The sequence below is a fragment of the Electrophorus electricus genome, chromosome 3, assembly GCF_041902795.1.
Source record: "Electrophorus electricus isolate QZ-2024a chromosome 3, ASM4190279v1, whole genome shotgun sequence".
NCBI lineage: Eukaryota > Metazoa > Chordata > Actinopteri > Gymnotiformes > Gymnotidae > Electrophorus > Electrophorus electricus.
In genome coordinates this window covers 130,355-145,272 of record NC_137499.1, presented here as the reverse complement: position 1 = coordinate 145,272, position 14,918 = coordinate 130,355, and the positions used below count along the sequence as shown (strand labels likewise).

Here is a 14,918-nt window from a genome sequence, read left to right as displayed (position 1 = left end):
ATATGAACATAGATGAACAAATATAGATACGATCAGATCTTTTGCTGTACCTCCATAATTTCAAAGTTGAGCAGAACACTGACAATGTTCTCACTGACATTTCCATTGGAAAGAGCTGGCTGAGTTTCTGTCTCCACAGGAAGTGTCTCTTTGAGGTCTTCATTTGTTTCAGTTTTATCTGTATAACACAGGGAAGCAACGTATATGTAGGAGGTTGGGTAATGTACATGGTGTGTAGCAGGTTTGGGTAATGCACATGAAGCCCAACAGAGCGACAGTTGCATTTTTTTTTTTTTTTTTACCTTTAAACGGTTTCTTCACATCAGAGGATGAAGTTCTGCTTCCCTCACTGATGTTTTCTGCTAGAATCCCCATCAACACACTCAAGTCTTCCTGGCCAAGAACAATCTACCACATCCAGGAGGCACATTTGTTTCTCACAGGAAACAACCTTTTTGAAAATTTAAAGCACTGCACACTTCATGTTTATTAATGAATTACATTTAGCAATGAATTAGTAAAAAGCTAAATCCTGATGAATCTAAGATACTACGTGCAACATAGGTTCACTGGTTCACCAGTGGGTCAAACTCACATTCATGGACTTCAGGCCTCCTTTGACCTCCACTCCAGGGATCTTGGTGAACCAGGAGGCAGCCAGGTTACGCTTCACCAGTAGCTCCAGATTAACCGGCTGCAGGATCTGGATGTCGGCCTGAGGGTCATCACGCCTCAGAACCATCCTGCAAACAGGAAAACAAGACAAAATTCTGAACTGACAGGATTCTCACTTTTCTTAAAGTTCTAGACTAGTTGCTTTGAAATCTCGGAAGGTGGCTTTAATCAGGGATATTAAAGAAAACAATAACCACATTAGAAGGTAATGCTATTACTAGCAGAAAACCAATTCAGGCAAAACATTAACCTGGATAATTTGAGATGCGTCAACTTGATGTCCATGGTCTCCTGAACGGCTGGGAGAGGGAAGCCCTCAGCCTGAAGCAGAGCGAAGCTGTTGCTAACGTTGATGAGACCCAGGTCCACCACAAGGGCATCATGGGACATGGAAGACTGGGGGATTATGATGAGCGGGGCCTTTAGTCTGATGTCCATGGAGAGTCTGAAACTCTTCTGAGCGAAGTCTCTGACGCTGGAGGCAGCCTTCTCTGCTGCCTGGGCTGTAGCTGCGCTCAGCGCCTCCTTGGCCGTCTGGAAGTTGTCCACAAATGTCTAGGAAACATGAATGACAATTAGCAAGTGATCTGATGTAAAACTGAGGAGCAAGTGTGTATGAGCCATGGTTTAACTGTCAGCTCAGAGACTCGGAGAGGTCTGTGGAAAGTGGGAGGTGTTGATGGGGAAGCCTGTTAAAATAAACAGGGAAACCTCATGCAGGAATGCTCTTATCCTCTTTGAGCTCTGACAACCAAATTTACAAAAAAGTTGCAAATTTGAATAAAAGCTGGAGGTGAAGTTGTGATTGGTGAAGAAGGATTTGGAAAGCATGGTAGATTATGGCAGAAGACAGTCTGTAAATGTGATTTAAATCTGCCACACATGGAAGTGTGTTGGCAGTACAGTCTTTCTCCTCGTGCTGACATTCCAAACCCAGAGCACTTTAGTATTAATGGCATCACAAAACAAAAGACAAACACACATGCAAGCAAGTCCATAAAACAATGACAATGACACAGATACAAGTTATTCATACAAGTCCACTTTCACTGAGTATTCCGTCATAAGAAATGTAATAATCAATTTATCAATGATTTCCATTTCAATTAGAGCATGACAAATCAAGATCAGAAAAACAATGCGCAGCCAATCAATCTACTTCTGCTGTCTGAAAGAAAAAAGAAAGGAAGACCCATTTCTGCTTTTATAACCATAGTTTTGCATAGATTTAGCAATTCTGATTTTAACCAACAGCATTCTTTAATATCCCCATTATGTAATGAAGACAAAATGTAACGTTACACCTTACAATACATTAATAATGTTAATAACATTACACTTTACAATAATCCGTTAATAACATTAATAACCTTACAATAATATGTTAATGTTAATAACGTTACACCTTACAATAATATGTTAATAATGATAATAATGTTACACCTTACAATATGTTAATAATGTTAATGTTACACTGTATAATAATACACTGTAACCTCACACTGTAAAGCACAGTTAAAATGCTCTGGGTGTGCAAAGGTGCATTAACGGTGAAGGTGCAGCTCTAAGAGCTTATAATGGCGCCCAGGCCTGTACCTCATCAGCAGAGTAGTGAGAGCTAAAAGAATCCTGGAAGCAAGACACAACAAAGAGGAGAGAAAAGAAGCGAAATAAAGTAGCATCAGAAAAACAGCAACACAAAGAGGAACGTCGGACACACATCTAGAGGAACGTCGGACACACATCTAGGAGGAACGCCAGACACACATCTAGGAGGAACGTCGGACACACATCTAGGAGGAACGTCGGACACACATCTAGGAGGAACGTCGGACACACATCTAGGAGGAACGTCGGACACACATCTAGGAGGAACGTCGGACACACATCTAGAGGAACGTCGGACACACATCTAGAGGAATGTCGGACACACATCTAGAGGAATGTCGGACACATCTAGTAAATCATTTCATCTGTGGCAAGAATTAAGTACTAATCTCTGTCTAAAATAACTAGTGTGATCAGTTCTTCTGCTGGCTGAGGGAGTTGTGCTTTACTCACTAAGGAAAGTGCTTACTGCCAGTTCATGTGTAGAGCACTACAGTACAGCTGGGGCATATGGCAAAAATATGATCACAACATTTTTTCCCCATATTGATCAATATTGAATTGATTAATATTGATCAATATTCAAACATCATTTTAACTACCTTTAATATGGGGTAATGACCACAAAAGACGACACTATTTATTGTTGTTTTGGTAGAGTAAGCGCAGATAAAATGTTCACACCATGGTTCACACCGTGGTTGTGGTCTATCTGTAAGAGTTGTGTTTCCCAGTGATGTATTCTGCAAACCATCTTAACCTGTGCTTCACTGCTTTTCCCACATCCAAGCAACTTCCATATAACTGATATTGTGGTAAACTTTTTTGTCAACACTTTCATCAGCTTCGGAGAATATCATGAGTTCACGTTCACTTTCAGGCCACTCGCAGGGTCCACTTGTCTTTTCCTAATTTTAGAGCCTTCTTGCTGGTAGCACACATGATGCTTTGTGTCAGGAAATAGGCAAGTACTTTGACGTACAACCCAAAACTGACTGACTGGCTGTTGTTATGTTTCTTTCTGCTGTGTGATAGACTGTTACTGTAACGTGCTGGCCCGAGTGCCGAAGGGCGCGGAGCAGGATGCACAGACTCTCTCGACACGGACGAACATTTAAGTACATAAAACATAACGGCACTCACATATAACACAAGCAATAAACGTGAAAACTTAACGGTTAACACTGAACAGAACAATGAACACGACTACCTTGAACAATGACGGCACTACATCAACACTGACCAACACCCGGCAAACAAGGACATGGGTTTATATACATAAACACAAGACAAGGTGCAGGTGTGTGCAGGTGTGGCCACAAACAAATATCCTCCCACTTCACGTGCCGGGCCAAACCCCGTGACTCGTGGGAAGTGAGCGTTCCGTGACAGTTGCATCTATACTTATACAGTAAAAATGTCAAAAGCTCCTCATCGTTATCATCAAGTCACACAAGCTTTAAAATGTTCCTGAAACTTTGACCGATTTTGAGTCTCATGTCAAGTCAATCAGTAAACTATATTTGAGGTCACACCTCACCACCCTGTACTGAACATAAAAAATGCTGAAAGACAACACTCCACCTTTCTTTCTTCTGTGACTCTAATTGCCAACTTTGGCTTTGGGTTTCTATTAATGGAAAATTCTCCAAAATTGTCAATTGTAACTTATTTTAAAGAAACTGTACTGGGTTAAGAACTATTTAGTGGTAGCACTTTATTCTTATGCATATTAACTCTGAATGTCGCTGAGGGACAGCAGTAGTTAAAGTACTGGACTAGTAATCAGAGGGTTGCCAGTTCAAGTCCCACCACTGTCAAGTTGCCACTGTTGGGTCCCTGAACAAGACCCTTAACCCTCAATTACTCAAGATGTATTCAGTCATAATTTTAAGTCGCTTTAGATAAAAGTGTCAGCTAAATGTTGTAAATGTAAAACAAAATTATAGGTATTTGCAATTAGGTGTGTGTGTGAGCATGTGTTTAAGGTGCATGAGTGTGTGAATGGTGAGTGTATGGGTGTAGGTGTGTGTGCGAGAGTGAGAGTGGGAGTTGTATGTGTGGGTGTGGGAGGTATGTGGGAGGTGTGTGTGAGGGTTTATGTACTCTCACCAGTAGAGACATGAGGAACTTGTGCAGGTAAACGATCTGGATGCAGCCGACTCTCAGCGTGACTTTGCTGTCCACTTTAGTCACATCAGAGTAACCATTTCCCTCCGTCGCTCCAGGGTACAAGATCATCTTGAAGCTGAACACCTCCTCTCCCACTATAGACACTGCCTGTCAGTACACACATAATCCACCTATTCAGATTTAGATTTACCTCAAACAAAAGTAAATTAAAGTTAAAGAATATTCCAGTGTTTTCTAAATGTTTTACAAAAATCTGTGTGCCTCTGTGCTTTTAGCTGAGATGCATCAGATCTTGATGTCACACCTTTTTGTGTATTGTTTTCGGGTCCACATCCAGCACAATGATATCTCGCAGGCGAGCAAACACCTCTGTCTCTTTGGCCTGGACCACCACGGATGCATCAATACCTGACAAACATCAACTATGTTTAAACTGTAGACAAGTTTAATCTCATTCCAAACCAAACTCTTAGTCTGCCCGGTAGGTTCCACTGTTACAGTGCAGTGATGCTTCCACAATTAAAGGGTGAATATCGGATATTTATATTGTTATAGCACCTGCATTTGAGGCTTGAGGATTATGTTCCATTTCATAGCTGAACGCTCTGCACAGAACTGTACCTTGGACTCGGATATCTGCGATGTTGCTTCGGTCGTCACAGACGACCACTCCAAATGAACCCAACATGGCACAGAGCTTAAAGCGCACCACTGTGGAGGTCTTCCCTCCCTTAGACACTAGGAGAGAACAGTCATACCTTTACTGTGATGCTGAGGAGAAACTCCTCACTGTACATCACAGAAGCCAGTTAGTTGGTAACATGCCTCTTCACAAGCAAACTGTGCTCTCCAAAGTCATGTCGCATGTCATATCAAGACCAGTGCAAAACAAATTGGTAGAAATGTAATTAATTACCCACAAATAACCCTACAAAACAGAGACAAATACAACATTCACAAAAGATGCTGATAGAACCATTAATGTCTGAAATAATTGAAAACATTTGTATGTTTGCATGCACACATTTGTAACTGTGTGTGCATGTGTGCACCTGTTTTTCCAGTTGCCGTCCTGTCAGCTTGTCTTCGGGTGTCTTGAACTCTAGAGGCAGTGATGTCCTGGGGGACTGCTGTGTTCAGGTAGTTAATGGTGGACAGCAGAGCGCTGGTGTGAAGCATGAACATGAGTGAGGAAAATTCCACCTGCATACACAGATGTGAGGACAGTGTGAAATTCCACATGCACACACTAGTGTGAGGACAGTGTGAAATTTGGGCAAGATGACGTCATTGAAAGCACCAGTTTGACTGAATTAACTGAGTGTGATGTGCTGCTTAGAATGTTTTACTTTACCTTCAGTGTCTGCTCAGTGTTGTCAAACAGACCCTGGAAACTGGGCCCACTCACATCAGCCTGCATGGGAGAGAGAGTCAGTAAATCACACACACACGCACACACACACATGCACACGCATGCGCACACAAAAACACACACACGCAAAAACACACATGCAAACAAACATACAGAAGCAGTCACAGGAACACTCACATGCACACATAAAAAGTGTTTTCAGAAGTAGGAACTGAGTGCTTACTTTGATGTACTCCACTTTCAGCAGATCAGATCCATGTTTGTCTGATGAGCTAATTAGATGGAGTGGCTGATCTGAGTTACCCACACCCACAGAGATTGATTGAGTGAGCGAGGACGAGAGAGAGAGACCAGATAAGCAGAGTTTGTAAAGTATAGAGCAAAATCATAAGAAAACATTCAGACTAATATGCTGAATTTTATAACACAAGTACATGGTGTGTGTGCGTGCGTGTCTGCACCTCTCGTCTCACAGTAGTCCAGGTTTATCTTGCGCAGGTATGAGGTCACAGTGAAGTCATAAGTCCTCATCTTCCCTTCTGCACCCAAATTACACACATTCAGAGCCAAAACTGTTTCCTCCATCGCAGTCTGACGGGTGAGCTCAAGGAGGACCTGCACACATACATGCACAAATTCACATATATCAATACTTACACATATACTGCACATATACTGCTAAACACTAGTGCAAAGATAAGTGTATACAGACGCAAACTCAAACAAACCTGTCAGTCTGATAAACAATTCCTTCATAAAAAAAAAAAAAAAAAAAAAAAAAACAAACAAAAAAAAAAACCAACACTCTTGGACATCCCTCATCCTTACCGTTTTGATTTCAAATTTGAACTGAACATCAGTCAGGTCTTCCTGGACTGATCTCTGACCATCTTCATCTGGAGACCTTTCACTGGTGTCCTCTTCAGAGTCTGAGCACACACACACACACACACACACACACACACACACACGCAGACAGACACACACACACACGCTTTTTTTAGCTGGTACAGACACACACACGCACGCTTTTTTTAGCTGGTACAGAACATTAACACCTTAACCCAGCAAAACTGTAGCTCATAGTCAGTGGCTCTATTCAGACTCTACTTGAGCAGACACACACACAAACCTGACTCAGTGGAATACGGGAGGGCTGATGGATCTAAGCTCAGCACCCTTGGCCTGGCGCCTGCTAACGGCATCACTCGTGCCTACAAACATACACACACACGCGCGCGCGCACACACAGGCACACACAGATTTAATTAACTTAAAACTGTATTGTTTAATATTGCAGACTCTGTATGTGTGTGTGTGTGTGTGTTCTTGTACCCTGTGGGTTGGGGAGGAGGGTGGGGTTGATACAGGGTGGGGGAGGGGAATACTGTCCACTAGTTCTAGAACCCCCTGGATCTTCTGATCGGAGATCTTCACATGCAGTAAAGGAAGTTCTCCAGACACCTTAAACCTGCAGAACCAAGCGCACACAAGTGAGCGTGAATCAGACCTGGGGCAGAGTGCAGAGGGAGTGTGTGTTGCACACCACTCTATGTATGTTTGTGTGTAATAATGTGTTTGTGTGTGTGTGTGTGTGTGTGTGCGCATGTGTTTGAGAGAGACAGAGAGTGTGTGTCATAGTGTGTGTCACAGTGTGTGTGCGCGCGTGTGTGTGTGTCTGTGCATGTGCGTGCGTGTTTTTGTGTGTGAGACCTGGGCATGCGTGAGTCTTTCTCCACTATGCACTTGGCGAGGTTCAGGGTAAAGTCCATGGGCCGGAGAATGTGCTGGATGGATGAACTCTGAGTACGAGCACTTTTCCATGATTCACCTGTAGAAAAACACACAGACACACAATCTGATCTTTCACTGAAATATAGGACTGCACAACAGTTTTAGGCCGCCCAAGAAAATATAACCTTTTAATCAGGGCAGCAAGTGTTCATTTACATGTAAAACACAATAAATAAACACTACTATAATAAAATTGATGCAGAAACATAATTGTGGTAAACTTTTTAACTTGTGAATTGGTGAGAAAAACACAGGTTTGGTTTACAAATCTCTCTTCAAAGGTCAAGACCCAGCTGCACTAAACCTTTCAGCATGACATCACCCAGAAGCAAGATAAACATCTACAGCTGGAACCCTTCCAGGCGAGCAGGCCATGTCCATGTCCAGGGTCAGGCTTATTTTAATTTGAAATGACCATAACACTGCTCCAACATTCAATAAATGAAACTCTAGTACTTATTGTAGGGTATTGTTTATTATACTGATGTTGATTGCTCCTATGTTGACTAACTCTAGTACTTATCGATCCCCAGTATTCTAGATCATTTGTAAATTAGACTCTAACCTACTGTACTGTACTGTACTAGGATGTATTCTATGAGGAAATGACAAAGCACTTTTGTAAGTCGATCTGGATAACAGCGTCTGCTAAATGCCATAAATGTAAATGTAAACATGCAGGTTAAGGTTCTTTTCCTGGTTCAAATGTCTCCTTTGCTCCCCGCTGGATGTTTTTAACAGCAGCACACACACACTGTTGATTAAAAACAAGCATCTTCGTCTGAATCAAAAACATTATATGGAGACAAAGCGAAGTTCCAGAGAAAAGGAAAGTGGGTTTCCAAAACTTCAAAAACTCAACGTTTCATTATTCATCATCCGTGTCATTATGAACCTGTCTCGCTGTCTCACTGTCTCTGCTTTGCAAATGTCAGCTGCAACTGGGTCAGTTTGGTTGAACATTGAGCACAGTGGCAAGGCAGCCATAAATAGTAGTGCACAATATGAAGGGAAACAGTGCTCCCTAGAGGAAAAAGGCCAGCACAAAGCTCTCTGTTAAATATCCCAGCAGGCGTGTGACTACATATCCCAACAGGTGTTTACCTGATTTGCTGTAGAGCACTTGAACACTGCGAAGCTCCAGAGAGAATCTTTCGTACGCTCTGTCCATAATCTCCTCCAGAGAGGAAAAACTAGCAGATATCTGCTGATGAGACCCCTGGTCCACGCTATTCAGCTAGGATACACACACACACACGCATGCACAAAGACACACACACACACATACACACACACATTCAGAATTCACAGCATTAGACAGCACGGACATTAAAACACCATACAGGTTTTACACTCACTTGCAGGCTGCCAAAGTCTATGATGATGAGGTCTGACTTGCTCTGATAAAAGCCAGACTTGGGCACCAGCAGGTAGGATGGCTTCAGGTCAATCCGCAGGTCCAGAACTTTACGGGTCTCAATAATGTGAGACAGACCTACAGTGCCAAAGTGACATCCATTTATTAGATTTACATGAATATTCATTTAAATGTGATTACAGGTGAGGGGTGTGTCAGCAGATTGAGGGGTGTATCTTTGGGCAGAGGGGTGTGTCTCTAAGCAGAGAAGTGTATGTAGGGAGGGTGCTGCGTCTGGGGACAGAGAGGTGGGAGGGGGTGTGTCTTTGTGATGATGGGTGTGTCTGCAAGGGGTGAGGGGTGTGTCTGTGAGGGGTGTGTCTGTGAGGGGTGAGGGGTGTGTCTGTGAGGGGTGTACCACTAGCTGTCTTCTCCTTTATCTCCTCCAGCTTGCTGAGCGTGGCTGAGGTGATCACCTCCAGATCAACTCCCTTTCCTGTCTTAAAGAAGTCTGCCAGGCTGTTTATTGTCAGCTACAAACAAATACAAATCAGTATTTCAGCAGAAGACTCACTGAGGTGACACTTTGACTACAGAACAATTGGAGAGTAGTATAACTTCTTGAACACTGAGAAAGTCAGGTTTAATACCTCCACTTTGGTCATTAAAAGTGTTTGGTGTGTCGCAATCATCTCAACCTTGATCAGTGCAAGCCTCAGCTTGAATGATGGTTCTTTACTCCACATGTCACTACATGTTGCAGCGTTACTCAGCTTGACTGGCAGTCCTTTACTCTACATGTTACTTATAGCATGTTTTCACACACCCTCATACATGACATCATCCATTTCCTTTTAAACATGTCTGTTAAAAAGCTTAACAAGAACATTTATGTAAATCTATATGATATAACTTTGATGTGAAGAAGGAGCTTGATAACAATTACGTAAAAATGATATCAAAAGCTTTAATCAGTGGGCTGCAATAAATGTGTTGTCACTGTGATGCAATTGGCCTGTCACCCTGTGTGATAAGATGTCTGAATATTTTAATGCCTGTGTACAGGAGTCTGTGGGGGGGTTGCATGGTTGAGGGGCAGTCATGATTTTTTGTGTGTGAGAGAGAGTGTGTGTGTGTGTGTGTGTGTGTGTGTGTGTGTGTGTGTGTGTGTGTGTGTGTGTGTGTGTGTGTGTGTATGTGTATGTGAGAGAGAGAGTGTGTGTGTGTGTGTGTGTGTGCACTCGAAAGTATGTGTGTGACTGTGTGTGAGTGAGAGTGTGCTCACAGCATCGTAGATCATCTCCACAGGCTGGGAGTGCACATGGAGGAGCTGATCTGCAGGACTATCCTCTGGGTTGAGCTCAAACAGCACACTGAGCAGAGAGGAACACGAGTCCCCCACAGAGGCGATGAGTGATGGGACCTGGCCCTGCTGCTGCAGCCCTGTCACGAACCAGTGCTCCAGACTGGCCTCCACCCTTACACACACACACACACACGTTATCCACTAATGTCTGTTGTGTGTGAGAGAGTGTACCTATGTGATTGTATGTGTGTGCGTTTATGTAATTGTGTCTGTGTGTGTGTGTTAGTGTGCATGCATATTTGTGTGTGTGTGTCTGCTTGTGAGTGTGTGATTTCATGATTTTGTGCATGTGTGTGTGCGCATCTGTACGTGTGTGTGTAAGTATGTGTTTGGTGTGTGTTACTTTATGGCCTGTGCTCCTGGTCTTTGGGAGATGGTGGTACTGAGGTCAATCATCTGCACTTTCAGGATCTCTGGAACTCTTATCTCCTCACGCACCGTTACTGACGTCCGTAACAACTTGAAATTCATAATCACTGCTACATACTACAAACACACACACACACAGACACACACACACGCATGCGTGCACATGCACAATATAACCATTCATCAGTATGTCAAAGCAACTAGCATGTTATGAAATAAATACACGTTTAAGCAACAAAAAAAAAAAAAAAGGATTTCAATTAACACAAACACAGAATTAAAGAAAATGTTCAAGTAATGTATAAGGTGTCTCAGACTGTTTCAGCAAAATTCTCAAACTCAATTTTATTCAGAACCCTTGTTTGTGGTGTAAATATGTAAATATGTGATACGAACATCTTTGGGTAATGTCAGGTTGTGGGAACTTTCACTGTAGCCGATGGCTGTGTATAACTTTGCTTTCTCTTCAGCAGTCATGATCGTATCTATACCTTCATGCGCGCACACACACACACACACACACACACACACACACACACACACACACACACACACACAGTGAAAATGAAGCTTTGCATTTGTTTGTAGTTCAGCAGATAGCCTTTACTCACACTCAATCACACACACACAGACACACACAGACACACACACACACACACACACACACACACACACACACAGTGAATATGAAGCTATGTATTCATTTGTAGTTCAGCAGAACTCACTCTCCTGCTCTGTCATTTCCTCTTCCTGTTCTCTCTTCTTCCCTTCCTTCCTGCCAAAGAAACTGCTGAGAAACCCTCCCCCTCCTCCTCCTCCCTGTTTCTGTGCTGCTCCCTTCTTGGCAACAAGCTTCTGTCCTGAGCGAACCATCTGAAGCAAGTAAGAACACAGAGCGATGAAGGTCTGAAGGGTGGAGATCTCCAGCTGTAGGTGCAGCACATGGTCCTTGTACCTCCATCTGTGCCTGCTGCCTGGCCAGTGTGATGTTGAACACATCCAGACGTTTCTCCAGTTCCTAGCAGATAAAGCATGTTAGCACTGTACTGCACACACATTTCTCCATCCTGCTATATTTCTCAGGCAGGTACCAGAGGTGTTTTTGCAGTACCAGGATCTGTTTCTCCGTGTCTTCCCGGACTTTGCTCTGGCTCAGCTTGGCTCTGTGTGCAGTTTTGTATGCCTTCAGCGTCTGTCTGTGTTTCCTGATGTGTGTCCAGCTCCACATTTCCTTGTAGCGCTTTATATTTACCTCCAACACACTGGAGATGGCATACCTCCACCTGTGAAGTAATGACAGAAACCTACCAATCAGAGCACGGCACACACAGACCCCTAAAATAAAAAGAACATGAAAAAATAATAACAGGATCAATTTGACCAATCAGAGCAGACTATAACAAAAGGAAACCAAATAATTGTCCTACCAATCAGCACCAAAGATGTTAAATACTTACCACAGTTTGGCATGTTTGTGTACCGGGACATGTGGTCTGAACTTCCTGTAGGGAGCATTTTTAACCATACAGTCCACGGACTCCAACAGGTCCACCATAGACAGGTACTAAAAAAAAGACACGAGGTTGTTCTCATTATTTACACACATGGCGGACATGTCTCGGGGGACGGAGGTGTGTGTTGGGTGAGCGAACTGCAAGCTGGGGGTCCGGACCTGAGGTTTGGTCATCTCTATGGCAATGTTCTGCACCTCCAGCTGGAAGCTTGCTTTGGGAGACTTCAGCTCAACCTCTGCATTTGGATTAATGCACATCTTGGCAGAAGCAAAGATGGGTTTGAAAACTGTACAAGATACAAGATTGGAGGTGATCCAACTACAATAATATACAGTGTCTATTTAAGGATACAGGTCTTAAAGTAAACAGCACACATGGTATATTAAACTAGTATATTTACCCCTGTCAAAACAAGATCACAGCAGACTGACAGTTAGGGTGTGTTCAAGACAAATGAGACAGCCAATAGCATGGGACTGTTAAGATTTGTGGGTATACAGTGTCTCACAAACATTTACTTAGGTTTTGAATAAGTACAAATAAATCGATCTCCTTTTACGATGTGGAGTAATAAATAATTAATTTTGTAGTCATGCCAAAACTACACAATATAGCAAATGAGTTAAATGACAAAAGATAAACACTATTTATAAATGAAGTGAACTTCTGGATTTTATTGTTAGGGGTTATGTGTCTGTAAGGAGCTTGACAATGAGAACTGGGATTTACTTCTATTTACATAAAAGTGTGTTTTATGATACTGAGGTCAACAGCAGACGAAGGACTTCCCTTAACACATGGTTAATACGCACTGTATTGGTATCCTTTCAGCTCTTCATCTTTGGTGCTGATTCCTGCTTTTAGTTTGCTCTGCAAATAAATAAAAAATAAGAAGAAATGAATTACAGGTAAATGCGTCACTGGGTATAGTGTAGTTATGAGTTCCACAACAAGCTCCAAAAACACATTTATGGCAGAAGAAAATCATGTGAAGATCAGCCTGTGTGTATGCACACACACATCCTGTGTAATCACTTCATTCATTTCCTTCCTCTTCGCTAAGAAAACCACAAACGGTATTAGTTATTATCCTGTTACTGTCTGTGCTAACTGTGTATTTAGGGGTTTACTCTGGGTAAGTGTGTATTTAGGAGGTACTGTGGGTTAAGTGTGCATTTAGGGGTTTACTCTGGTAAGTGTATATGTATGGTTGTATGTAAAGGGTGCATAAGGTTGAACAGCATGGTCCAGCCTGCACTACTATCAGGAGAAGCTAAGCTTGAGTCATGTGGACAGAACCTCTCCTGGGTCACAAACACTGCAGGACCAGCTACAGCAGAGCCAAGTATGCAGAGCAACATTACCACGGCCTCTTCCCGGGAACATTGGCAGAACATTGGGCTGTTAACATTCCAGTAGGCACACAGACACTCCAAACAACCGAGCTGAACACACACACACACACACACACACACACACACACACACACACACACACACACACACACACACACACACACGACATATGGAAAACCTAAAAAATTATATTCATCACAGTTAATAAACACTCCACCCGCCACCAAATACACCATTATTAATATTAATCATTGAACAGCACCAGTTAATGGAAATATATCAAACTAATATATTAAATTATTGTTGATCACTTTTTGACAATCACTTTTTTACCTTATAGATGAGTTTGGCTGCTTCATTTAGAATACAGGTCCTCCAGTTCTCATCGGTTGTCTAGGGACAGCATTGTGGCATACAATATAAATATTTAACATATACATAATTTTATGATGTCATATAATAATTGTATAGGGGGTGTGTGTCATATTACCTGCAGACTGAGTTCTGACAGAGTCACTCCCACGGAGAGAGGTCTCTCTGGATCTGATATCTTGTGTTTTTGGGACAATACATAATAGACACACTTAACAAATATTAACACAATGCCAGCAATAACAGAAACCTCTACTTCTTCCTCAGATACACACACATACACACACACACACACACACACGTACAGACACCCACAGACACACACACACACGTACAGACACACCCATAGACACCCACAGACACACCCATAGACTCACACATTCACACACTTGCACGTGCAGACACACCCTTAGACCCACACACACACGCACACATTACTTACATCATCCTCATATCTGACATGGATGCTGGTAATCTTGACCTGTAGGTTTTTGATTACTTGGGTTGCCAGTTTCTCAGCAAATGTGTCTTTCTTATCTTCTTGAGGCTTCTCTACAATGAGCATTTACAAAAACCATTTTAATAATATAATAATAATAACTGTTATGATGCAGTCCTGCAGACTCACAGTAAAACACACTGAACATGAAGCCAGTGAGAATATCGAACTGATTTGGCCATATTCTGTGCCACAGAAAGGAAGGAGCACAGCATCAGAAAACCCCAGACACCCACCTGATGTCCGCTCGTACCTTTTAGACCTCCCAAACAGTTTCTTATGCTTTTTATGCTTTTTATGTCCTTTATCTTACATAGTGCAGCATAGGGAGAGAGAGACAAGAGTCATTAAAGCAAAGAGCAGCAAGACACACTCACAGAGAGACACAGACAGACACACAGAGACACACACAGAGACACAGAGACACACACACACACACACACACAGAGACACACACACACACACACACACACACACACACACACACACACACACACACACACA

The 14,918-nt window shown here is 42.6% G+C and overlaps 1 protein-coding gene across 9 annotated transcripts in view; it reads right to left on the bottom strand.

Annotated features, from left to right (window-relative positions):
• vps13c (vacuolar protein sorting 13 homolog C) overlaps positions 1-14,918 on the bottom strand; it is a 47,594-nt gene that overhangs the window by 27,156 nt on the left and 5,520 nt on the right. For 3 of the 9 annotated variants that reach the window (XM_081708590.1, XM_081708598.1, XM_081708612.1), the window contains 33 exons: positions 14,651-14,722; positions 14,358-14,467; positions 14,034-14,093; positions 13,877-13,936; positions 13,553-13,633; positions 13,001-13,058; positions 12,347-12,474; positions 12,132-12,238; positions 11,786-11,957; positions 11,630-11,692; positions 11,400-11,547; positions 11,071-11,165; positions 10,649-10,791; positions 10,225-10,417; positions 9,358-9,472; positions 8,941-9,077; positions 8,687-8,819; positions 7,502-7,619; positions 7,124-7,259; positions 6,921-7,002; positions 6,617-6,717; positions 6,250-6,403; positions 6,012-6,082; positions 5,771-5,830; positions 5,469-5,619; positions 4,975-5,154; positions 4,721-4,824; positions 4,396-4,563; positions 2,272-2,304; positions 926-1,230; positions 596-743; positions 303-408; positions 51-178 (listed from right to left, as the gene is read on the bottom strand). In XM_081708590.1, the coding sequence (XP_081564716.1) occupies positions 51-178; positions 303-408; positions 596-743; positions 926-1,230; positions 2,272-2,304; positions 4,396-4,563; positions 4,721-4,824; positions 4,975-5,154; positions 5,469-5,619; positions 5,771-5,830; positions 6,012-6,082; positions 6,250-6,403; positions 6,617-6,717; positions 6,921-7,002; positions 7,124-7,259; positions 7,502-7,619; positions 8,687-8,819; positions 8,941-9,077; positions 9,358-9,472; positions 10,225-10,417; positions 10,649-10,791; positions 11,071-11,165; positions 11,400-11,547; positions 11,630-11,692; positions 11,786-11,957; positions 12,132-12,238; positions 12,347-12,474; positions 13,001-13,058; positions 13,553-13,633; positions 13,877-13,936; positions 14,034-14,093; positions 14,358-14,467; positions 14,651-14,722 (3,920 nt within the window). The remainder of the gene's footprint in view (positions 1-50; positions 179-302; positions 409-595; positions 744-925; positions 1,231-2,271; positions 2,305-4,395; positions 4,564-4,720; positions 4,825-4,974; positions 5,155-5,468; positions 5,620-5,770; positions 5,831-6,011; positions 6,083-6,249; positions 6,404-6,616; positions 6,718-6,920; positions 7,003-7,123; positions 7,260-7,501; positions 7,620-8,686; positions 8,820-8,940; positions 9,078-9,357; positions 9,473-10,224; positions 10,418-10,648; positions 10,792-11,070; positions 11,166-11,399; positions 11,548-11,629; positions 11,693-11,785; positions 11,958-12,131; positions 12,239-12,346; positions 12,475-13,000; positions 13,059-13,552; positions 13,634-13,876; positions 13,937-14,033; positions 14,094-14,357; positions 14,468-14,650; positions 14,723-14,918) is intronic. The other 6 variants (XM_035533099.2, XM_081708597.1, XM_081708605.1 and 3 more) reach the window with 6 other exon arrangements.